The sequence below is a fragment of the Bos javanicus genome, chromosome X, assembly GCF_032452875.1.
Source record: "Bos javanicus breed banteng chromosome X, ARS-OSU_banteng_1.0, whole genome shotgun sequence".
NCBI classification, from domain to species: domain Eukaryota; kingdom Metazoa; phylum Chordata; class Mammalia; order Artiodactyla; family Bovidae; genus Bos; species Bos javanicus.
Window position 1 is genome coordinate 81,520,521 of NC_083897.1, and position 23,999 is coordinate 81,544,519.

Here is a 23,999-nt window from a genome sequence, read left to right on the forward strand (position 1 = left end):
TGTTATTGACTGAGGCAGGATCCATATGTTTTGGAAGCCAAATGAACGAGTGGTTGGGTGACACGTTAACCTTCTGGCTTGAAAGTTGGGAAGTTTGACCAACTTTGTTGCCTGCATGGAAGTTTACCTCATATCACCGTGGAGGTAGGGTGCAGGTGATGTCAGATTTTTCTTAGGAAGCAGCTTTTGGAACTGAGTTCCACACCACAGAGGAGGTATTTTTGATCTGAACAATTTTCAAAACCCATAACCAGTCAGGTGGCCTGAGCATAAGAAGGAAAGTCTTGTAGATATTCCAAAGGACCCTCTGCTTTTAGGAACTGTGGGATCCCATGTGTCTGCCAGTATGAATTAGCTGCAGAATGGGGGTTTATATTGACCAACTGAATCTTGGAGACTGTCACCAAGGACAATTGAAATTTTTTACGTAAATCATGTTGAGCTGTTATTTCTGGCACTAATTGTGTACCAGAGCCCATTGCCTCTGAAGAACCACATCTAATCTGTAGTAATATTATGTCAGCAGCATAAAGGTGGATTCTTCTTTTATTTAAATTTTTTATTGTATTAACATTACAGCCACAAGAAAAAAAATTTTTTTTAAATAGAAAAATAGAAGAAAATAATTTCCCACAAACTCACCGTCTTAACACAACTATCATTAGAATTTTGTGTACTTCTCTTATTTTTTTCAACATCAGATTTTTACATATTTATATTCATGCTTTGGCCACCTCATGCGAAGACTTGACTCATTGGAAAAGACTCTGATGCTGGGAGGGGTTGGGGGCAGGCGGAGAAGGGGACGACAGAGGATGAGATGGCTGGATGGCATCACTGACTTGATGGACGTGAGTCTGAGTGAACTTGGGGAGTTGGTGATGGACAGGGAGGCCTGGCGTGCTGCGATTCATGGGGTCGCGAAGAGTAGGACATGACTGAGCGACTGATCTGATCTGATCTGATCTGATTCATGTTATGTATATAAATATGTGTCCTTTTAAAAAATATTTATTTATTTGGCTGCATCGGGTCTGGGTCTTAGTTGCGGTGTACTGGCCTAGTTGCCCCGAGGTATGTGAAATCTTAGGTTCCCCATAGTATGTGGGACCTTAGTTTCTTTGACCAGGGATTGAACCCACGTCCCCTGCACTGCAAGACATATTCTTAACCACTGGCCACCAGGGAAGTCCCTGTGTCCTGTTTTAATATTTGCAGTTGCACAAGTAATACATGAGTACATTTTTCTTTAAAAATTCAGAACATTACAGAAAAATCCAAAAATTCCTTTGGTCCCTTATCTCACTCACCTTTCTTCCCTCCTTGAAGTTAACACTGTCATGGGTTTGATATGTACTCTTCCAGACCTTTTAAAAAATACTCTTACATAGGAAGAATGTAATATTGTTTTGTGTGCAATAAATGATTACATTCAGCAATTTTGAGATCTATCCTTATTGATATCTCTAGTTCATTCCCTTTAATTGCTGTATTGTATTCCATTTAATGAATATGCCACATTTCATTTAACCATTCCATAAGGGAGAATTCTTATCTTTGTGTGTGTGTGTGTGTGTGTGGTAAGAGGCTTAACAATTTTGCTAAACTGCCTCAGCTTCCCCAATGTCACTCTGAGCTGAGCATATTAATGCAAAGAGACAACCTGAAATTAAAAAAAAATAAGTCACTTTAGGAACACTACTACATTGTTGGTGGGAATGTAAACTGATACAGTCACTATGGAGAAAAATATGGAGATTTCTTTAAAAACTGAAAATAGAACTACCAGATGATTCAGCAATCCCACTCCTGGGGATATATCTGGAGAAAACCATAATTTGAAAAAAATACATTCTCCCCAATGTTTACTGCAGCATTATTTACAGTAGCCAGGACATTGAAGTAACCTAAATGTTCATCAACAGAAGAATGGATAAAGAAGATGTGGCAAATATATACAATAGAATGCTGTGCTGTGCTGTGCTGTGCTTAGTCACGCAGCTTACTCTGCCATAAAAAAGAATGAAATAGTGCCATTTTCAGCAAAATGGATGGACCTAGAGATTGTCATACTGAGTAAAGTAAGTCAGGCAGAGAAGGGCAAATATCATATAGTATTGCTCATTGGAAAAGACTCTGATGCTGGGAGGGATTGGGGGCAGAAGGAGAAGGCGACAACAGAGGATGAGATGGCTGGATGGCATCACCGACTGGATGGACATGAGTTTGAGTGAACACCAGGAGTTGGTGATGGACAGCGAGGCCTGGCGTGCTGTGATTCATGGGGTTGCAAAGAGTCGGACACGACTGAGCGACTGAACTGAACTGAACTGAACTGATCGCTTGTTTGTGGAGTCTAAAAAAAAAGCTACAAATGAACTTATCTACAAAACAAAATAAAGTTACAGATGTAGAAAATAAATTTATGGTTACCAGGGGATTAGGGAGGAGAGGGATAAATTGGAAGATTGAAATTACACATGCACACCACCCTATATAAAATAGCCTTTCTCTTCTCCACAGGATCTTCCTGACCCAGAAATTGAACCAGGGTCTGCTGCATTACAGGCAGATTCTTTACCAACTGAGCTATGAGGGAAGCCTATATAAAATAGATAACTAATAAGGACTTACTGTATAGCACATGGAAGTCTATTCAATACTCTGTAATGGACTATATGGGAAAAGAATCTAAAACGAGTGGATATATGTATATGTATAACTGATTCACTTTGCTATACACTGGAAACTAACACAATATTGTAAATCAACTATACTTTCATAAAAGAAAATTTTAAAGTCACTTTATATGCAGATACGGAGATGCTTGGTCCTCAGATCACCATCCTGTGAGTCTAGATTCTCAGTGCTATCCAATAGAAACTTCTGTGTTGATGGAAATGTTCTATATCTGTTCTGTTTGATACAGTAACCATTGGCCACATGTGTCTATTGAGCACTTGAAATGTGGCCAGGTGATTGAGGAGTTGAAATTTTAATTTAATTTAAATTTGGTCAAATGGCTAGTGGCTACTGTGTTGGATGGTGCAAGACTCTAGCATACAGTAATGGAAGCCACAATTTTCTATACTACAAACTGTATCATCAGGAGCTCTAAGACAATTGTGTCCCACTCTCTAAAGGTCAATGAATGATGCTAAGATCTTGTGTCGGTCCTTTTACATATCCTACCTTTAAGGTTCAGTCTCCTTGTTCCTGATTTCCAGATGTGTTAAAAGATGGATTATCATATGGAAAAGACAGGGTTGCTAGAAAAGCTTTCTGGGAAATGACTGTACTCAAATCAAACCATGTAGAAATTAATTTCTAACTCCAGCACCCTCACTTGACATTTGATAATTGAATCCCCCCAACCAACCATCCCACTAGTCCAGTGAAAGCTTCAGGGATAACAGGGCAGTATGCAAAGTCAACAGAATAATATGAACATCTTACAAAAACAGTCTTGGCTATGAGCAAGCGTTGTACAGTTAGTCGAGTTGTTTGTCATAAATGGGTTTAGATCCAGCAAGAACTAATCTACTTGTTTTCTATAAATGCCTCTGGGACTTCCCAAATCCTTATCCAGATCTCTTTTATCACCCAGAATGTTCCCAACCATCCCACATAGTCTGCTAAATCTATAGCTCACATAGTTAAGCACGTGGTTATGCAATTTGCTTTCAGAGTAGGCTCCAGAATGTCCAGACCTAGTGTCCAGTTGATCTTCCCTGGCAACATCAGGCAGATATGACAGCACATGTGGGCTGAAGAAATACACAGTCTGCCCCTGGGGAATAGTGAAGCACGAGGCACAAACACACGTACTCTTAATACAGATAATAATAAAATAACACAAAAAATATGCTAGCTATGCCTGTAATAAAAATCCACGACCAGCTCCTCTTTTTCACGCGGGTGCCCAATGTATGAATGTATATACATACACCTATCCCCTTGTCTTTTTCTCCCCACTCCCCTTTCCTGTTCTTTCATGTTTACTTTCTTTGATCTTTTTCTCCTTCTGCCTCTGGCAGTTTCCACTGCGGATTCACTTTCTTCTTTTCCTGTGACCGGTCTTATAGCATCCTTCAACAAGGTCATGCACTCAGTTAATCTGTGAGCGGTATCAGGCCATTAAGGTACAAGTTAAAGAAAAAGGAGGTTTAACGCAGTCCTGTTTTACTCATGATTTAGTCCGGAATATCAGAGGACTTCTACCTACCTTTAGACTTTCTATTTCAAGCTTTTTAAACAAGAAAGTCTTCCTACAGTCAGAATAGAAATAATGCTGTTTAAATAATTTGTTCTTTAAATAAAAATTTTGAAATACAGAAAAGAATTGCTTAAAGTAACTGTGGTTCCATCACCCAATGAAAAACACAGTTAATAATTTGGTTATATTTCTTTCCAGCATTATTTTTCCCTTCCACATAGATTTTTAAACAATGTTGTATTCATACTATACATACAATTTTGTGTTTTTGGTTTTGTCTTTCTCTCACTCAACATATAAGTATGTTTTAAAATGATTACACAGATTTATAAATACAATTTTAGTGCCTAAATAATATTCTATGAGTTGGATGTATCATAGTTTAATGATTTCCTTATTACTAGACATTTATCTTGAAGTGGTATTGAATGAGGATTTTCACAAGCATTGATTACCAAGGAACTATGTTAAGCACATATGATAGTCTCCAAACAGTAATTGCCCATGAAATCACAGGAAAATGATAGTTCAATAAAAGATTCAGTTTTTCAAAGCACAGTAGATTTCTCCATAAAGTTTAAAAGAATGTAATAGTTTTCAATCTTATAGTAGTGTTAGAACCTCCCTTTCCAAGATGACAGCCTGGCATAGTAGAAAGAAAAAATACTCTGGAATCAGATATTCTTTTCTTTATTCAATAAATATTAATCGAGTGCCTATTACATGCACTGTAAATACACCAATAAGGAAAACATAGTGCTTGCCCTAATGGAACATTCAGTCTAATGGAGGTCCCAGACAATCAACATAGTTAATTACATACAGCATGATAAATACTAAGATGGGAAAAATATGGGGGGCTATTGATGTACTAGTGAGGGACACCTAACTTGAGCTTGTGGGTCAGGAAGGCTTCCTGGAAGAAGTGGTATCTAAACTTAGTTGTGAGAGATGAGTAGGAGTCAGCAGGCTAAAGATAGGAAGGGGACTGGAGGAGAGACTCTGTATTCCAGACAGAGGGAACAGCAAGGATAAAGGCTTACAAGCAAGACAGAGACTCTCTTCATCTGAAGTGGTCTTTATTTTGCTATCATTATTACATAACATTTTTTACTGAACATATTAATAGAATTCTGGGTCAATAGTGTTTTTTTTCCCAGTAATTTAAAGATGTTTTTCTACTGTCTTCTAACATCCATAGTTTCTGAGAAGTCAATTGTTTTTGAATCATTACATGTAATGTACTATTTTTTTCTGGCAGCTTTCAAGATTTTCTCTTGATCTTTGGTTCTTAGCAGTTTGACTATGATACACATAAGTGCAGTTTTATCCGTATTTATCCTGTGTGGGCTTTGCTGAGCTTGAATCTGTAAATATATGTCTTTCACCAAATTTGGAAGTGTTCAACCATTATCTCTTCTCATAATGTTTCTGGCCTTATTCTCTCTTTTCTCTTCTTCTGGGATGCTAATCACACATATTTTAGACCGCTGATGTTCTCTCATGAAGCTGTAAGTCTCTGTTAATTTTTTTCAACCCTTTTCTTCTTCAGATCAGATACTTTTTATTGCTATACCCTCAAATTCACTTACTTTTTCCTCTGTTGTTTCTGCTATTAAATGCATCTAGTTAATTTTTAAAATTTCAGATATTGTGTTTTTCAGTTTTAGAATCTCCATTTACTTCCTTTTTAAATATTTTCTATTTCTCTGCTGAAGTTTCCTATCTTTTCATTCATTTCCAGGGCATTTTTACTCTCCTCATTGAGCATCATCATCTCAGGGTTGGCATCCATTGTTTTCCCCTTGAAAATGTGTCACATTTTCTTGATTCTTCATATATTGAGTGATTTTAGAGTGTTTCCTAGACATTGTGAATGTTATGTTGTGGAGTCTCTGGATACTGTTATATTTCTCTTAAGAGTGAGGATGCATTTGTTTCAGCAGGCAATTAACTTGGTTAAATTAAAAATAAAAACCCTGCCTTGCCTGTGATGGGTGGCAGCTCAAATCTCAGTTCCGTTCTTTTATCTTAGATGAAAGTTGCTTTCAGTCTGCCCTGTGCATGCATGGTTTAGGATAAGTCTTGAGAGGAATTTATACAGATAATTTAGGGCTCCTTTTCTCAGGATCTCTTTCTGATCTATTCCCTCACTTTCTAGAGACTGTGGTTTCCCCAGATCCTGTCCTCTGGCTCTTCAGGCTAGAAATAGGATGGTTTTCTATTGTACTTTTAGCCATGTGGTTGGTGACTGCAGCCTGTTGTCAGGCTAAATCTGTAAAAAGTAGGAACCTTGGCCTATGCTGTCCCTTTCTTCCAAGTTCCAACCTCTGTCCAGTGTTTGCCTACTTTTGTTTTCTCTCTGGAGTTTTCAGGTGTGTGTGTGTGTGTGTGTGTGTGTGTGAGTGTGAGTGTGTGTGTGTGAGAGTGTGTGTGTGTGTATTTTGTCCAAAGTTTATAGTTGTTGCTGCTGCTGCTGCTGCTAAGTCGCTTCAGTCGTGTCCAAGTCTGTGTGACCCCATAGACAGCAGCGCACCAGGCTCCCCGTCCCTGGGATTCTCCAGGCAAGAACACTGGAGTGGGTTGCCGTTTCCTTCTCCAATGCATGAAAGTGAAAAGTGAAGGTGAAGTCACTCAGTCGTGTCCAACTCTTAGCGACCCCATGGCCTGCAGCCTACCAGGCTCCACAGTCCATGGGATTTTCCAGGCAAGAGTACTGGAGTGGGGTGCCATTGCCTTCTCCGTTATAGTTGTTGTTGAGGGCTTATTCCACCAAACCTGTGAGAGATTCTCAGATGAGCTTACTTTATATTTTGGGAGGAAGAATCATAGCCCTCAACTTCTCTCTTTTTCACCTTAACATTTCTCTATATTATTACCCATATCCTCCTCTTGCTTCAGAGGAAAAAAAAAGGCTAACTTGTTTGCTTTTTCCCATCACCTCCTGTTTTTAGCAGGAACTATAGTTATTCCAACCATTTTATTTATTCAGTTATTCAACAAATATGTATTGAGTCAGGCATTGAACTAGGCATTATAAGTATTAATAATAAGAGCAAGTCAAAATAGACTGTACTTCACTGAGACTGCTCTCTTCAAGGTGATCAAAGGTCTGGCTTCTTAATCACCAGATCAAATAACCTTATCTTAGTCTCATCCTTTCTAACTTCATTGATCCATCCTCTATTGACTCTGGTAACCAGTCTCTCCTTAAAACTCTTCTTTATCTCTCAGTTCTCTCACCTCATTGATTTCTCTTTTAATTTTCCAAGTAGAGGAATTCTCAGAGACCTTGTCCTTGGCTCCTTTCTTCTCTTGTCCTTGACAGTCTTACTCAACCTTAGTTTTTCAACTACCACTTCCATGCTCCAGACTCCAAGTCTCTATCTTCAGTCCTCATATCTCTCTTGAGATTGAAACTTGAATTTCAGCTGTTTGTATCCACTTGGTTGCCTAACAATTACATTAAACTACACATAGACAAAATCCAACTCCTTATCTAGCTCCTGAACCTACTCTTCCTCCTGTGCTTTTTATTTTGGTTAATTCTTGATACCATAAGGGTATAATTAAATAAGGGCTGAATCAGGGCCGTTGCAAAAGGGATTCTCACGTTGGGTGGGAAGTTTGACAATACAGAAAGCTCTAAAGTCCCTCCTAATTCTGTGATTCCATTATGGTTCCAGCACAGTGTTATCCATTTCCTTTAAGGAGCTGGGAATCAAACTGGGGGGAGAAAACAACTGAGTGATAGTTCTGACTTCAAAGGGCTTCCCTTGTGGCTCAGACGGTAAAGCGTCTGCCTACAATGCAGGAGACCTGGGTTCGATCCCTGGGTTGGGAACTTCCCCTGGAGAAGGAAATGGCAGCCCACTCCAGTATTCTTGCCTGGAAAATCTCATGGACGGAGGAGCCTGGTAGGCTACAGTCCATGGGGTCACAAAGAGTCGGACATGACTGAGCGACTTCACTTCACTTCACTTCTGACTTCAAATGAAAGCAGGAATTCAGAGAAAGGAGATAGTGAGCATTGAAGTAGTAAGAGAAGACTAAGCTATTCAAAGGTAGAAGCTATATCCTCTATTTAATTTCTATCCTCACAGCACCCATTCTCTACACACTGTAGCAACTCTATAAAGACATTTTGAATGATTTTTGTAATCATCATTAATGTTTATTGAGTACACATTGAGTGCATAGTTCTTCACTAAATGATGCAGGGGTTAACCGAGATTTGATGTAGTCCCTGACCTTTCCCAATCAATCAGTCAACCAACAAATATTTGCTGAGTGCCTATTATTTGCAATACGCCATGCTAGGCATTATGGGGGATACATGATGCAAGAGAAATAAAAGTTGTAGTCTTTTCACTTAAGGAGTTTACAGTATGGTTGGTAAGATGAGACATGTATAAGTATAAAACTAATTAAAAATGTGAATCAGAGCCAAATGAACACTACAGAGGATAAGTTTGTAGAAAATTTCAAAAGTACAGATTACTGTAGACTGGATGAATATGGAGGTTTTATGGAGGAGGTGGGACCTGCACTGGGCTTTGAAGGATGGACAGAAATTAAATAATCTTGAAGTTACCATAGGCATTAAGAATATAGAATTCAATACAAAAAGTTTCAGATTAAAGGGCAGATGAAGAACATCTAGGCAGGAGCAGGCAATTTACACCAGAATGTTACTAAGCTGTTGTTAGTGAAATTCTACCCCTTATTCCATTTTTTTTTTTTTTTGGTCTTTCTCCCCTTTTTCATTTCCTAATTCTTTTTTTCATCTTACTCCCTTTATGGTGATATATAGGGCTAAAAGAATCTTTGTGAGGCAGGTTGAAAACCTGGGCTCAGAAACCAGACCGTGTGGGTTCAAATCCTGGCTTTACCATTCATTAGGTGTGTGATTTTGGGCAAATTGCTTAATCTGTCTGTGCCTCATCAGTAAAATGCAGCTATAAAAATAGCACCTATGCCATAGGATTATTTTGAGGATTAACTAACTGAGTTAAAATATATAAAGTGCCTAAAAGAGTGCCTGGCATATAGTATGTATTCAATAAATGTTAGCTTTTATTAAGGAAAGAAGGCTGGCTAACTACAACATTATTATCTTTCCAGGTCTTATTGTTGCTAGATAATTTGTTAAATAATTAACAAACACCCTTATGGAAGTTGGAGGCCAGCCTCCTGTCAGCTAAAGGTTAGGTCTTTAGTTAACACCTGATAAACACGCATAGACACACACACACTTAGGCCACACCACTTTTCCCCAGATAGCCCTCACCCCTAGGCAATCCAGAGACACTTTAGTAAAATAAACACAATCACCAACTCAAATAGACAAATTGAGTATTTAAAGAACTTTTCATTAACATTGTGAGGGAACTGACAACTTTTAGAAGGGATTTAGTTAAAGTAGAGGTGATCCCTAGGGAGGTGCCAGGTGAAATTAGGGTTAAATGAACTTCAAGGGGAGAAATCACTACTGGTAGTAGGCAGCTGGATGAATGTGTGCAGACAGCGGGGCATCATAAGAAGGCAGGTAAACTCTGGGCCAACATTGCCTGGAGGAGACTGTGTCATGAGTCCCACTTTCTGGATTTCCTCTCTCCACTACCTGTTTTGCACTCAGACCTTTCCCCTACTCCCTCCCTGCAGTTCTAGACCCCTGCTCCCAAGAACAAAAACACTCCAAATTATAGGTGTTCTTGATGTGCCAATTCCTCAGGACAGGCTGAAGAGAAACTAAAAAGAAGTTCTTGTCACTCTTGTTGCAAATGACTGATTCAGAGATTGTGCAATCTCCTTTGAAAAAAGTTAAAGGGCAGAAAGATGGATAAATGTATGTTTGATTAAAGTAAGTATTGCCTGTGGACAGGAGGATGAACTACTGAGATTCCTTCCAATTTGAGGATCCTAAATTCTCTCTTATCCTCCCCCCAACTCTGGATTCCTTTTGACAAAGGATGAACACGGTCAAAAAGACCCAACAGAAAAGAAAATAGGCATTGCTATCACATCACACTCTGATGTTACCTGTTTGCCAAGAGATCTGACTTGGCTATTCTATTCTGCATGTGTGTGTGTATGTGTGTATGGGAGCCAGATGATAGCAGGAACCAGATGATAACAGCTGTCAATTGCATTATTACTGCAAAGGATTTAACTAGCCCAGTAATCAACTTCTCTCTTTCTATAAACTTCTACCCCCCTCCACAGCTGTTAAACATATTCAAATCTCCTTTCTCTTTAAACAAAACAAACAAATCTTTCTTTGTCAATGTATTGCTTTCTATCTACCACATTCCTGGATTCTTGGGCAAGCTTCTCAAAAGAATAGTCTCTACTAAACGTTTTCACTTCACCTCTGATTCAGTTCTTAATCTTCTGCAATCTGGGTTCTACTTCCAGTGCTCTGCCAAACCTTTCACCTTTAGATAATTGTTAAACTGAGTGGACATCTTCCAGGTCTTATTTGACCATTCTATTGTATTAAACATTGTTACCACCTACTTGTTCCTTTTGGAAACATTTTTTATTTCTCTCCCTTCAGATCACTAGTGTCTCCTGGTTCTCTTTCTACCTCTCTGACAACTCCTTTCTAGGTTTCCTTCACAAGATTCTCTTCCTGTGCCTGTCTTCTAATTTTTTCCCAACTATAAACAGTTTTATTTTTTTATTTTTCTGATGAAAAAAGATACATATTTATTGTTAAAGGGCTTCCTTGGTGGCTCAGTTGGTAAAGAATCTGCCTACAATGCGGGAGACCTGAGTTCGATCCCTGGGTTGGGAAATTCCATGGACTATCCATGGGGTCACAAAGAGTCGGACACGACTTTCATTTTCACTTCACCTATTGTTAAAAATTAGATCCTTTAGAAAATTATAACTAAAAACATAAAAGTGAAACTCTACAACCACACAGAGGTAACTACCACTAACATTTTGATTTATAACCTTCTGGTCTTTAAAAATTATTATATATATCATATACAGTAATACATGGCATTTTAATGGATGGTATCACTGATGCAATGGACATGAACTTGGGCAGAATTCCGGTTATTGTGAGTGACAGGGAGGCCTGGCGTGCTGCAGTCCATGGGGTCACAAAGAGTCAGACACAATTGGGCAAATGAACAACAACATACAGTAATACAAGTGGTATCATATTACAGTATCTTTTTTCACAAATAAGGTCTTATATTTGTCACCATTAAAAGTCTGCATTTTAAACAGATTCTTGGACTGGTGGCTCATACCAATCAGGTCGTTCAACTTCAGCACCTGTCTCATCCCCAATAGCTTTTCCAGAACTACTACCTTCACCATGTTGCTCCATGAGTTTTCCCAATTCAAACTTGGGCTTCTTCAGCATTTTTACTTTTCTAACAAAGACTTCATGAAACAGATAAATAGATTGGCAAGACTTTTCTATGTCTCTTCCAATGCTGTCTGGAATCAATTTATTTTTCAAGTCATTTGTCTGCACCTCTTGGGTCACAATTTCCTTCATCTTCTTCTGAACTTGGCAGATCTGCTGGTGCTGGGTATAAGAAGTCTTACAAATTTGATTGTTGCATTTTTAGTAAAACCCACACAGAAGAGATGAAGCAAATAATCATCAGTAGTCTTGACATCAATGTTAGCTTCAATCATGGTATTTTCTTTTTGGCTTCCTTTTTGTTGCCTTTCATAAGGCGCTTGTTCTTGTCGATCATCATGATTGAGGATATTTTTTTTTAACCAGCTTTCCCCCACTTTTTTTGTGGGCATTATCCCATATCAATGAATATAAGAACATTATTTTAAATGGATACATGGGAGAACCCTGAATTTGGCCATTTACACAAGACAGTGAGTTTTACTATTGAGGTGAAAATTTTGAGCCAAAAGTTTTGATAAATAACATCAAACAATTTTTTTGGCCATGCCCCCAAGGCTTGCAGGATCTTAGTTTTCTGACTAGGGATTGAACTTGGGCCCTGGCAGTGAAAGAGCCAAGTCTTAACCACTGGACTACAAGGGAATTCCCATTAAAAATTTTTTTTTAATACAAAAGCACTTAAACATAAATGAAATGAATATGAAAAACAACTCTTTCTGCTGTCCCTGATTCCTGTTTTCCAGTTCTGTTCTCCAGAGACAAGCAGTATTACGAGTTTCTTGAGGTCAAAGGCTTTTTTTTTTTTTTTTTAATATATACTGCCAGTTAGCCTCCCAGAAAGACTATATGGATTTACACTCTCATCAACATTGCATGCCTTCACCAATTTTTAAATATTCTGTCCTTGCCTCTTCACATTTTTCTTTCTACACTATATGCTGATAGTTCCCAAATCTCTAGCCCTAATCACATCCTTGAGCTCCAGGCCAGTATTTCCAACCACTTCCTGAACATTTGGAGGTCCTATAGATACCCCAGATTCATCTAAATTGAACTCACTGTCTTCCCTCCCAAGTTCACTCTTCTTTCTGTAATGCCAGTTTTGATTGGTGGTACCAGCAATCTGGGCTTCCCTGGTGGCTCAGACAGTAAAGAACTTGCCTGTAATGCAGGAGACCTAGGTTCGATCCCTGGGTCGGGAAGATCTCCTGGAGAAGGGAATGGCAACTCACTCCAGTATTCTTGCCTGGAGAATCCCATGGACAGAGGAGCCTGGTGGGCTATAGTTCATATGGTCACAAAGAGTCAGACACGACTGACTGAGTTACTAACACTTTCACATTCACTGCATAGCAAGAAATGAGCAGTCACTGGATAAACTTAAAAAGTACACAAGGCTTCTGTTTGGGATCACAAAGAGTCGGACGTGGCTGGGCAACTTTCACTTCACTTTACTTCACTTTCACCAGCAATCTACCTAGTTACCTATCTCAGAAACCTAGGAGTCATTTTATTATTTTCTCTCTCTCCCTCAAATAGTAATAATAGCTAATAGTTACTGAACACTTACTGTTTGCACATATTTTATTTCATTTAATTCTCACCAAAGCCCCAGATGTAGTTTTTAGTCTTATTTCCATTTTACAGAGGAGGAAAACTTGTTGGATAACATGTCAAGGCTATATAGCTAGGAAGCAACGATCTAAACCCAGGCAGCCTAAGTCCATAGCTCACACATTTAGGCCCTACAACCACCATATCTAATCAGATACAACTCCTACCTATTTTATTTCCTCAGTCTCAGCCTTCTGTCTTCCCCTTTCTCCACTCCCACCGCCACCACCTGATTCCAAGTACTATTGCAGATACTCATAATTGGTCACATTCAACTCCGATACATCTTCTTCCATGTTGCCTGCAACATAATCCTTCTAAAACACAAATCTGATTGTGTCTTTTTTTTTCTTTCTATTGAAGATCCTTCAGTGGTTTCTTACTGCCTACATTATAAAGCCAAAGATCCTTTGCTTAATATACAACAATCATCTTCATCTGACCATCCCCAGCCAGGCTACCTCTCTAAGCACTTCCATAACACAACCTGAATTGGTGATAACTGTCTAAAAATATTGTGCAGCTTCTTATCTGGATGACTTTGCATATGCTATTCCTTTTTGTTGCTTTCCTGGCATCATAAGTAGCGCTCACTGAGTGCTCAACTGCGTGTGAAATGAATTGAAACTATCAGTGGCACAAGTGGCCAGGCTGCGTTCTACGTTTTTAATATTGTTGGAACCCCACCCTCGGGAGACCACCCTTCTATTTTCGCGCAAAACCAGGACTTATTCAGGTCCCGGAGCTTCGGCCTATCACTGTAGGATCCCAGCTTGCGGGGAAGTGCCCACTGCTGATGGATGCATAATATAAAAACAATTTCTTGGGTTGAGGAGCAGCGATTGGCGGACCTCCCCTGTAGTGCTTCCTAGGATACTGGGGGAATACGTGTTGGAGATGCAGGTTCCGGGGCAGTCACACACACACTGCCCGGAAGTCTGAATGATGCTTTCTCGGTACAGGAGCGCAGGCCGTCAGCTTAGCCACTATTCAGGGTTCCGGGCCCTTGGCCGTGGTGGCGTGCGCGTGCGTGCGTGCGTGCGTGGGCGCGCGTGCGCGGCGCCGCCGTCTGTGGGTTGGCTGGTTATTTTGCAAGCGGGAGGGGCCGTGCGCGCTCTCTGTCTTCGGCCTCTGTCCCCCCACCCCCCCTTTCCCCGGTCTGGGTCTCTCCTTCGGAAAGATGTCGGACACGGCAGTAGCTGACACTCGGCGCCTTAACTCGAAGCCGCAGGACCTGACCGACGCTTACGGGCCTCCGAGTAACTTCCTGGAGATCGACATCTTTAATCCACAGACGGTGGGCGTGGGCCGCGCGCGCTTCACCACCTATGAGGTTCGCATGCGGGTGAGTCACGGGGTGAGGGAGACAGCTGAGGGAGGACCGGGCGGCTGGGCGGGAAGGGCGGGGGCGGGGAGGGGGAAAGACTGCCATTGGGAAGGCTAACGGTGGAGGAAACACTTGAGGGGTCATTTGGGGGTTAGGGGCTTAGTAGGTTTGCTGAGAGGTCTGCACACAAGGTTGTGGCCTGAGGATGCAGAAAACTCCTGAGGGGGAACTCCTGGCCCAATGACCAGCCTGAGGGAAAACAAGTACCCAGGAGCAAGAAGGAAGCATGGCTGGAGACGGTGGGGGTGGAGAGGATTAGAGTGAGGAATTCCAGGAAGTAGGAATCAGAACTGTAGCAACAGAAGGAGGGAAGGAAGAGTGGAAGAGGGCTGGGGGATGGAAAGCCAAAGCTATATGCTGCGGAGTCCCAAAACGAGGTTGTGGGAAGTCAGTCTGAGGAAGGGGATCAGGAAGGCCCAACTTCTTCCTAATGAGGTCTCCGTGGATGATCAGTTCTGCTCAGTCGTGTCCTACTCTTTGCGACCCCATGGACTGCAGCACACCAGGCTTCCCTGTCCATCACCAACTCCCGGAGCTTGCTCAAACTCACGTCGAGTCGGTGATGCCCTCCAACAGTCTCATCCTCTGTCGTGGATGATGGGGTTGAGCAAAGCCTGGGTTAAAGGGAAGAGAGACTACAGGAAAGGGAGACAGTGGACTTGGTGGAGCAGAAATAAGAACGGGAGGCTCCTTGAGTGCTTCCCAGACTTGTGTGGAATTAACATCTGAAAGAAGTGTTCAGTGCTTGTTTTCTCAGGTACTACATGCTCACTGGAAAACCTGACCTTGCAACTCGGATTGGTGGATTGTTAGTCACTGCCCTCATCTTGTGCTGACCCTTTAGATTTGAAGTATCCAGAATGTTTATTTCAGTATTTACTGGCTCTCATTTGGGTTTTCTGTATATGAATGGCCATTTGCCCTTTCTGCCCTGGATAAACCTTTTGGATTCATTATATTAGTCCTTGGTCTGTAGTCAACTTTAATATATGACATTTAAGTACTGCTCTAGGAGTGGCTTCTTCCAGTGTGCACTACAGAGGACTTTATTCTCTAGTTCTTAGTCCACCATGCAAGGATGGAATGTGCAGAGTACATGGTTTGCAGGTTCTTTGCCCCCACTGAAGTGGCTACAGGCAAAAAGGTTGAGAGCCATTTCCTAATTTTCCTTATGTTTTCTTCTCAGACTAGAGGGCCAGAATATTCTCTATGGACAGCATGCTGCTCAAACAGCATTTGAAGACCTAAAAGAGTGTATGTGCTTTTATTTTTGAATGAATGAATTGAATGAGAGAGTATGCTGTCCCAACTGAACTTTGAAATCTAACTGAGAAGTGATGATCTCCAAATTCCAAGTTTGGCAAAGTCCAAACTGAAGAAAGAAACACGAATAGCAGAAAATGAGAAAAACTCATCTATATAAGAATTATATGAAATCATCTCTTTGGGGAAGAATGGATGTTAGATCCCTCAAAATATGATAAAACTTGGGAACTGTTAATGGTAGAGAATTTAATTACCTAAAGAGGCCTGGGCATAACTTGTTCAGTGTAAGAACTCTCTGCTGTGGGGTTTTGGAGACGTTGTCCTGATGTATTACCCAAGAGCTGTAGGGATTATGAATGGAATTGTTCGCTACTCTTCTTCTAATAACAAGAACTGTTCATCTAGTGCCTGTCGTGTGTCAGGCACTGAACTAGGATTTAATTTATAAATCCTTACAAAAACAGCATTTTACAGATAGGAAACTAAGGAGGAATGCAATATAAGTAATTTGCTCAAGTACACATAGCTAATAAGTGGCAGTGTTGGGATTTGAACCCAGATCTGTCTGACTCCAAAGCCCATCATACTCTTTCCACTACATTGTAGTGTCTTTGGCAGTGCTTAGTTGCAAAACTTTAGTTTGCAGGTTTTTTTTTACCCACTAAGCTTTTCATCAGGCCTTTCCACAATTACTAATTGTATGGTAATGATAGGATTGATGGCAGTTCCTAATTCTGTGGGTTTGAGTTAATTTGTATTTTTGTTAATTTGTATGGCTATATAGACTTAATATTTTGTTGAGCTCTGAGGGGAAATTGATGAAATCATTTGGTTTTAAATTGCTAATTTAAGTGACTGATCATGGTAGGTATTATAGGGAGTATGAGGCTCAGAGAGTGGGCTTTGAGAGTTGGGCGTTGTGTATGGTAGAAGCAGATGGCACTGACTTTTTTCATTTGTATAATAATAGCTCAGGGAAGGAATATCTATCCCCCTCACCCCCGCAAGAAATGAGTCTGGAGAGTTGTTCTGGTGACTTCACATGATATGTATGGGACTTTTCAAATGTCAGTTATCCTTTGGACTTGAACTTTGCTTCTTTCTTTCCTTTCCCTTGATTTTGTTTTGATCAGAGCCAAAGGACTGTGTATCCTGTACTACACAATCCTGTCTCTCTCATACAGTTTGTAGGTTGGACCTGAGAGAGTATCCTAGTACATAGTAGCCCCTTCCTTAGATGGCTAGGTGCTGAGACGAAGGGCCATTACTGTCACCATCCTGTGGGGGTAGGGAAGAATAGCATTTTTGTAAGTCAAAGGAGGAAGTCCACAAAATGACAGTGGGTGGTTTTACTGTGTCTTGGAAGAATCTACTCAACACTTTTTTCCTTACGTCTTTCTGTTGGCCTACTAGTTAAGGTTCTACTGTTTGGGGATCACAGTATTTGTAATGAACTCTGGTGGAAACCTAGAATCTCAAGATACTGAATGGCTTTTTTTCTTGAATGATTGTTTTTATTCCCAGCTTTATTGAGATATAATTGACAGATAGCGTTGTGTGTTGTTGTTGTTCAGTTGCTCAGTCATGTCTGACTCTCTGCGACCCCATGGACTACAGCATGCCAGGCTTCCCTGTCCTTCACCATCTCCCGGATTTTGCTCAAATTCTGTCCATTGAGTCAGTGATAACATTGTGTAGGTTTAAAGTATAGACTGTGATGATTTGATACATGTACATATTTGCATGCAGGATTCTGAGAATGTTCTCTATAATGGCTTGTTTTGAATAGTTAATACATGCACATGGTACAAAATCAAAAGGTACAAAAATGATATACTATATATATTGAAAAAAATCTGTGTACCCATGTGGACCCATGTGATTTAAAACTATGTTGTTCAAGGGTCAGCTGTACTGTAACAATGAGGTCTCCCTCTCCTGCCTTCTGGAGGTTCCTCTTTCTGAAGAAACTACTGCTTCCATTAATAAGATACTGCTTTATATATTTCTCATTCCACTTCAATCCACTGCCATTCCTGGGATCATGATCCTGAGTAGAGTTGTAACTAATGTAAGTTGGCCAGTTATTTGGCTTTATTGTTTGATGCTATATACCTAGATCCTGAAAAGTCAGTATCTAGACAAGGACTACAGAACATAACATAGCAAGGAATGTGTGAAGCTCCAGCATGGTGCCAATGCCCTTTTCCTGTTCTGAGTTAGTTGTGGAGAAAGTAGAAAAACTAGCTCCTTTTATTTCCATCTACTGATTTGAATTGACTGGTAGGAAGTATAGTCGGTATTAATACATTTGTTTGGCTATTTCTGTTTAGAACCTATAGATAGGAGTGAGGATCAGGGCTTTTTGTTTGTTGGAGGTTCATGTTGCCAATGGAGCTTTGGGGAAATTCTCAGTGATTAAAATGTGGGAATCAGCTGATGTATATCAGGGAGCAAACTATGGAAAACCAACTTAATGTAATTGCTATTTCTGCTGCACTTTCTGGATAAGGGGAGGGTAAACAGATACATAGTTCACTGTTAATCAGTTGAGTGTTTATTGAGTAACTTGCATAATCTGCATTTAGGGAGATGCAGCAGTAGTCATGGCTCCTGATTTCAATGAAATTATAATTTACTTTGGTAACAAGGCTAACATAATGCATAAAACAGTAGTGTGTCAGGCAATACCAAAGTCTTATGTGTCCTAAGAGTTCAGAGGAGGAGACCAATAAATTAAGCCAGTGTTGTCAGGACAGATTTCCTGGATGAAGTTGGACTTGAGCTGGGACTTTTAGAATGGAAAGGATTTGGACAGGAAAAGCAAAGGAAAGCATACTTTGAAGGTGCTTATCTCTTGTTTTTTTACAGGGACCGTAAATTCACTTTTCAATTGAAAATGTAATACATGCACATGATAAACTCAAGTTGTATAGTGAAAAATGTGACGTACCCATTCCAGTTGTCTAGTTTTATTCTCCAAAGTCAGTCACTATTATCAGTGTCTTTTCATAAATGTTTTAATTCATAAATATAAATAGATACACATATACATACCCCTTTTAAAAACACAGACTATATACTGTTCTGTGCCTTGATTTTAATGCTTAATATCTTTCCGTATTGGGACATATATATCTTTCTCATTCTTTTCATAGTTGTATTCCACTCTGCAAGTGTACCATAATTTATTTAACCAATTATCTATCTATAGACATTTATTATTATTACAAATGAGAAAATTCAGTGAAAACCCTTGTATACACATATTTATGTATAACTTCAAGTCTATTTGTGGGATAAATTCTAAGCAGCATGGGACTTCTGATCACCACCTCTGACAAGGCTGGATGTGGTGAGGATTGGTATTCACCCAGTGGTGTTTCAAAAGGGTTATAGGAGCATGGTCCTTAGGAGCTGTTTCTTTTCTTAAGATGTGTTCAAGTGGTTGTGACAGGTGGGCATCACAGGCTGAGTGTTATTTACCATCTCTCTTCTCTCATTCTTTCTCCTTGTAGACAAACCTACCTATCTTCAAACTAAAGGAGTCCTGTGTACGACGGCGCTACAGTGACTTTGAATGGCTAAAAAATGAGCTGGAGCGAGATAGTAAGGTATGGCCCTGTTCCCTGTGTGACCCTTGAGAGAGGAGATCTCCATAGGTTTATAAAATCTTGAAGGCAATAGGGAGGGTGAACATACTATATCTGCCAAATCCCAATATGTTGGATCTGAGTGATACCCTTTGAGACCTGAAAGTGGGAAGTTCAGGAGAAATTGTAAAGAAAAATTATTACTTGACTCAGCGGATAGAAAAATCATGCAACTTAATTCCTATAGGTGCTAAAAATGGAAAGTTGAGCTAAATTCTTGGATGGTAGTGGACTGTTAAAGAAAGTGAAGAATATTTGAAGTTTATTTCCTCTCTTTTGAGATGGTAAACCTGTCCTCCTACAGAAACAGAGTTGGATTAATTTTTGACCTGAGCCATCCTGTTCTTTTTTTTAAATTAATTAATTTATTTTAATTGGAGGCTAATTAGTGTACAATATTGTGGTGGTTTTTGCCATACAATGACATGAATCAGCTGCAGGTGTATATGTGTCCCCCATCCCAAACCCCCCTCCCACCGCCCTCCCCATCCCATCCCTTTGGGTTGTCCAAGTGCACCAGCTTTGAGTGCCCTATTTCATGCATCAAACTTGGACTGGTCATCTATTTCACATATGGTAGTATACATGTTTCAATGCTGTTCTCTCAAATCAGAGTCCCACAGAGTCCAAAAGTCTGTTCTTTATATCTGTGTCTGTTTTGTTGTCTCGCATATAGGGTCTTTGTTACCATCTTTCTAAATTCCATATATATGCATTAATATACTATATTGGTGTTTTTCTTTGTGACTTATTTCACTCTGGAAAATAGGCTCCAGTTTCATTCACCTCATTAGAGCTGATTCAAATGTGTTCTTTTTAATAGCTGACTAATATTCCATTGTGTATATGTACCACGACTTTCTTATCCATTCGTCTGCCGATGGACATCTAGGCTGCTTCCATGTCCTAGCTATTGTAAACAGCACTGTGATGAACATTGGGATACACGTGTCTCTTTCAATTGTGGTTTCCTTGGTATGTATGCCCAGCAGTGGGATTGCTGGGTCATATGGCAGTTCTATTTCCAGTTTTTTAAGGAATCTCCACACTGTTCTCCATAGTGTCTGTACTAGTTTGCATTCCCACCAACAGTATAAGAGGGTTCCCTTTTCTCCGCACCCCTGACTGTTCTTATGATCTCAGTTCTTGCAAATTGCTGAACTATGGCATAGGATGGACCCTATTCCTAATAGGAAATTAAATGTACAATGCATTACCACGGATATTTTGCATCTGCCTACAGATTGTAGTACCTCCACTCCCTGGGAAAGCCTTGAAGCGGCAGCTCCCTTTCCGAGGAGACGAAGGGATCTTTGAGGAGTCCTTTATTGAAGAAAGGAGGCAGGGCCTGGAACAGTTTATTAACAAGTAAGCCAAGTTCCTGGGGGTTCCTTTTGCCACTTTTGCCGTCTTAGTCTTTCTGTATGTTTCATCTCTCTGCTCTTTTGCAATGGGTAATATGATGTGGTGCTGATTGTGTGCTGGGGTCACTGGACAGTAAAACTCCATTCCTTTGAACAGAATTCTGATCCTGTACCCCAGGGCCTGAGGAAGCATTGCATGTTGGATGTGTCCAGGAATTTGCCCCTACCTTACCTCTCTGTCCCCTTCCTCTCTGCAGTATTATGGTTGAAATGGTGCCCTGTTGCTGTCCTTTACTTGCTTGACCCTCAGGGCTGACTTTGCCCTTCTTCCCCTGTCCACATCCACAGCCCTGCCCCTCTGTGAATTCTCTCTGGTCCCAAAAACTACTGATAACCATCTTGGTCTCTTTATAGAATTGCTGGGCACCCACTGGCTCAGAATGAACGCTGCCTACACATGTTCCTGCAGGAGGAGGCAATTGACAGGAACTACGTCCCTGGGAAGGTGCGCCAGTAGGAGCCCCTCTCACCACTTGCCCTCTACTTTCCTGCTGAAATGACATTGGTTTTTACACTAAGCCTCTCTTTCTCTCTGATCTGAAGTTGTCTGTCCATCCCCTGGCCTGATAGACTGTCTGGCATTGTGTTCCTTGGTACCTGACTATACCATGGGCACTCTACTAGGATCCTCTTCTCTGAGGAGAGGTGGGAAACCACAGGCAGATGCCCTTTGCTTGGGATTGGGGGGGGTGGGTGGGGGTATTGGACTGGAAGGCAATTTCTTGGGCATTTACCCATACCAGAAGGCCAACCTTGGGGGCGTGGGTCTTGTGTTGGTGGGGCACTTGGATACATACTGATGCTGCAAGTCCAGGGGATTTTTCTTACTCTTAGGTTTAACCAGGAACGCTGAGCAGGGAAAGACCCTGCCTTTCCTACCTGCATGAACTTTTTTCTTTGGGGAAGGTGGCAGAGACCCCAAAGCTCTCATTTTCTCTAGGCCTTTTCCCAGTTTTCTCAAGAGTTTCTTTTGTTATACTTTCTCTCTCCCTTGTTGCTTTTCATGGCAGTAATTCTAGGGTCTAAGCAGTCTGTTTATGGAGCAAGGTGTGTGGGTTTTTTGGGCCCATCATCATGGCTGCTTCAGAGTCAGAAGAAAGCCATAGGACAGTCAGGGAGATCCTGTTGCCTAGCCCCTCCTTTGTGGCTCCCCACTCTGACTACCTGTTTCTTGCTCACCAGCAGGTGAGTCAGTATGGGCTGGGCCAGCAGTTCCTCTCCCCAAGCCCTCGCTACTTTTATGGGTTAGCTTTGCAGGTTTGGTGGCTTGAGGGCTGGGGGAAACTCACCACTGCCAGGTAACTCCCTGAAGGGTGGGAGTAGATCATTTTCTAGGTACCTCCCAGTGGTAGGGAAGGACATCACCACTCTCTTCCTTCCATTCTCCCTCCCCACCATCCTATTTAGTGCTGCCACAAGGTAGAAACACATGAACAAACCACACAGTCTGACTTCTCCTAAGCACTTTGAGCTGTTGAATGGGGCTTAGGGGCAAGAGTTGTCACTGCCCTTCCCAGCTTGGTCACAGGGTTATTGAACTGCCTGCACTTGTTTCCCATGGAACCCCAGCATTCTCCCCAGAAGCTGAGCTAGGGTTAGCAGCTGGGTATAGATTTCCTAAATCTTAGAGTCTGAAGCAGCTTCTTGAGGCTGGCAGCTGTCCTAGGCTTCTATCTGAGAGGTAGTGGTTTGCTTGCTGGAGCCCAATGTCTATCCCAAGTGGTGGGATGGGAGCAGGTTAACTGTGGTGTCAGGTCAAAAGTGGGGGCTCTTTGCTTAGACTTCCTGTCATGGAAGGGTTGGAGTTCTTTATATAGGGTCTTGGGGAAAAGGATTACTGATTCTGACAAGACCCTGAACAGAGAGGTTAAGGATTGGATTTTAACATGGGGTTTAAGTCCATCTATATGTTGAAGTTCCCTGAGACAGACCAGCTCTCCGGCTACCGGGCCTGAGCAGCCCCTAGAGAGACGCTCTGCTCCCTTTCCCACCTTTCCAGTGTTGGTGTTGTTGCTGCCTTTTTCATCTGTATCCTCTGTTACTATTTGTTTTTAAAGATTCCTTCTTTCATTGTGCACAAGTGCTGAAAGCCTGAGGTCCCATTTCTGCTGTGTATATATCCTGACTCGGGGCTTTCATTCAGCAAAATGTTCATTCTTCTGTCAGACAATGTCATATTCAACTCTGTTCATATTAAACCACTGTGAAGCAAGCCTCTGTTTTCCTGTTTAAGTTGTAAATTTAGTACTTTTTAGTTTCTAGAATATTCTGGGTATTGTGCAGAATTATATTAACACGGTCAATGTCCTAAAGTGATAAGTAATTTTTACATTTAAATTTTTAAAAAGCAGAATCCAAGCTACCTGTAGTAGTATTTACCTGTCCTTTTTGCAGCTTCCAATTGACTTTGTCACAGAGGTAATGCATCTGCTTGGAGGAAGTAGCCATAGGGCTCAGTAACTGTGGTTTGGGTCAGATTTAGCAAATTTGGTTTTTAAGCTTGTAGGTTTGTGCTAATTTGGGCAAAGCATATTTATAGTATGTGTGTGTATATGCAAATGCTATATGTGTACATAAACGTGTGCATATGCTCATCCTCCAATACACCCACACATGCCCTACAAACACTTTTTTTCATAGGCTTTTTACCTCAGTTGAGATGTTTTCCTTTCAAATAAATTTTATGTAGGCAGAAAGGTGAGTGAACTCTGAGAATTTTTGATGGATAGATAGTTTCACTTGACCAATGGGTTCTCAAATGGCTTCATGCACAAAGTGGGTTTTGGGAAAGGTTTGGAATGAGAGGTTAGTTAGGAATCTTGGCATTTGGGAAGTCAAAGCTACTTTTAATCATGTAGTTGAGCATGCAAAGAAGGTATAGAAAGTGATGTCATTAAAACATAATGAATTAAGAGGACTTAACAGTGATATTTGAGTCCAGGTAGAAAAGTGGGGACTGAATTGAAGAAGTTAAAGAGATTTGGGAATCAGATGCCTAAAGATATCTGAGGGAATAGGGAAGAACAGCTGTTTCTATGAGATGAGA

The 23,999-nt window shown here is 40.8% G+C and overlaps 1 protein-coding gene and 1 pseudogene across 4 annotated transcripts in view; one reads left to right on the forward strand and one right to left on the reverse strand.

Moving 5' to 3' along the window:
* Nucleotides 1-11,338: 11,338 nt before the first annotated feature.
* Nucleotides 11,339-11,967, reverse strand: LOC133243203 (small ribosomal subunit protein eS1-like; annotated as a pseudogene).
* Nucleotides 11,968-14,270: 2,303 nt separating this feature from the next.
* SNX12 (sorting nexin 12) overlaps nt 14,271-23,999 on the forward strand; it is a 63,097-nt gene continuing 53,368 nt past the window's right edge. For 2 of the 4 annotated variants that reach the window (XM_061409800.1, XM_061409801.1), the window contains exons 1-4: nt 14,272-14,568; nt 19,395-19,490; nt 20,773-20,897; nt 21,308-21,398. In XM_061409800.1, coding sequence (XP_061265784.1) covers nt 14,404-14,568; nt 19,395-19,490; nt 20,773-20,897; nt 21,308-21,398 — 477 coding nt within the window. In that variant the 5' untranslated portion in view covers nt 14,272-14,403. Of the gene's footprint in view, nt 14,569-19,394; nt 19,491-20,772; nt 20,898-21,307; nt 21,399-23,999 lie in introns of all 4 variants that reach the window. The other 2 variants (XM_061409799.1, XM_061409802.1) reach the window with 2 other exon arrangements.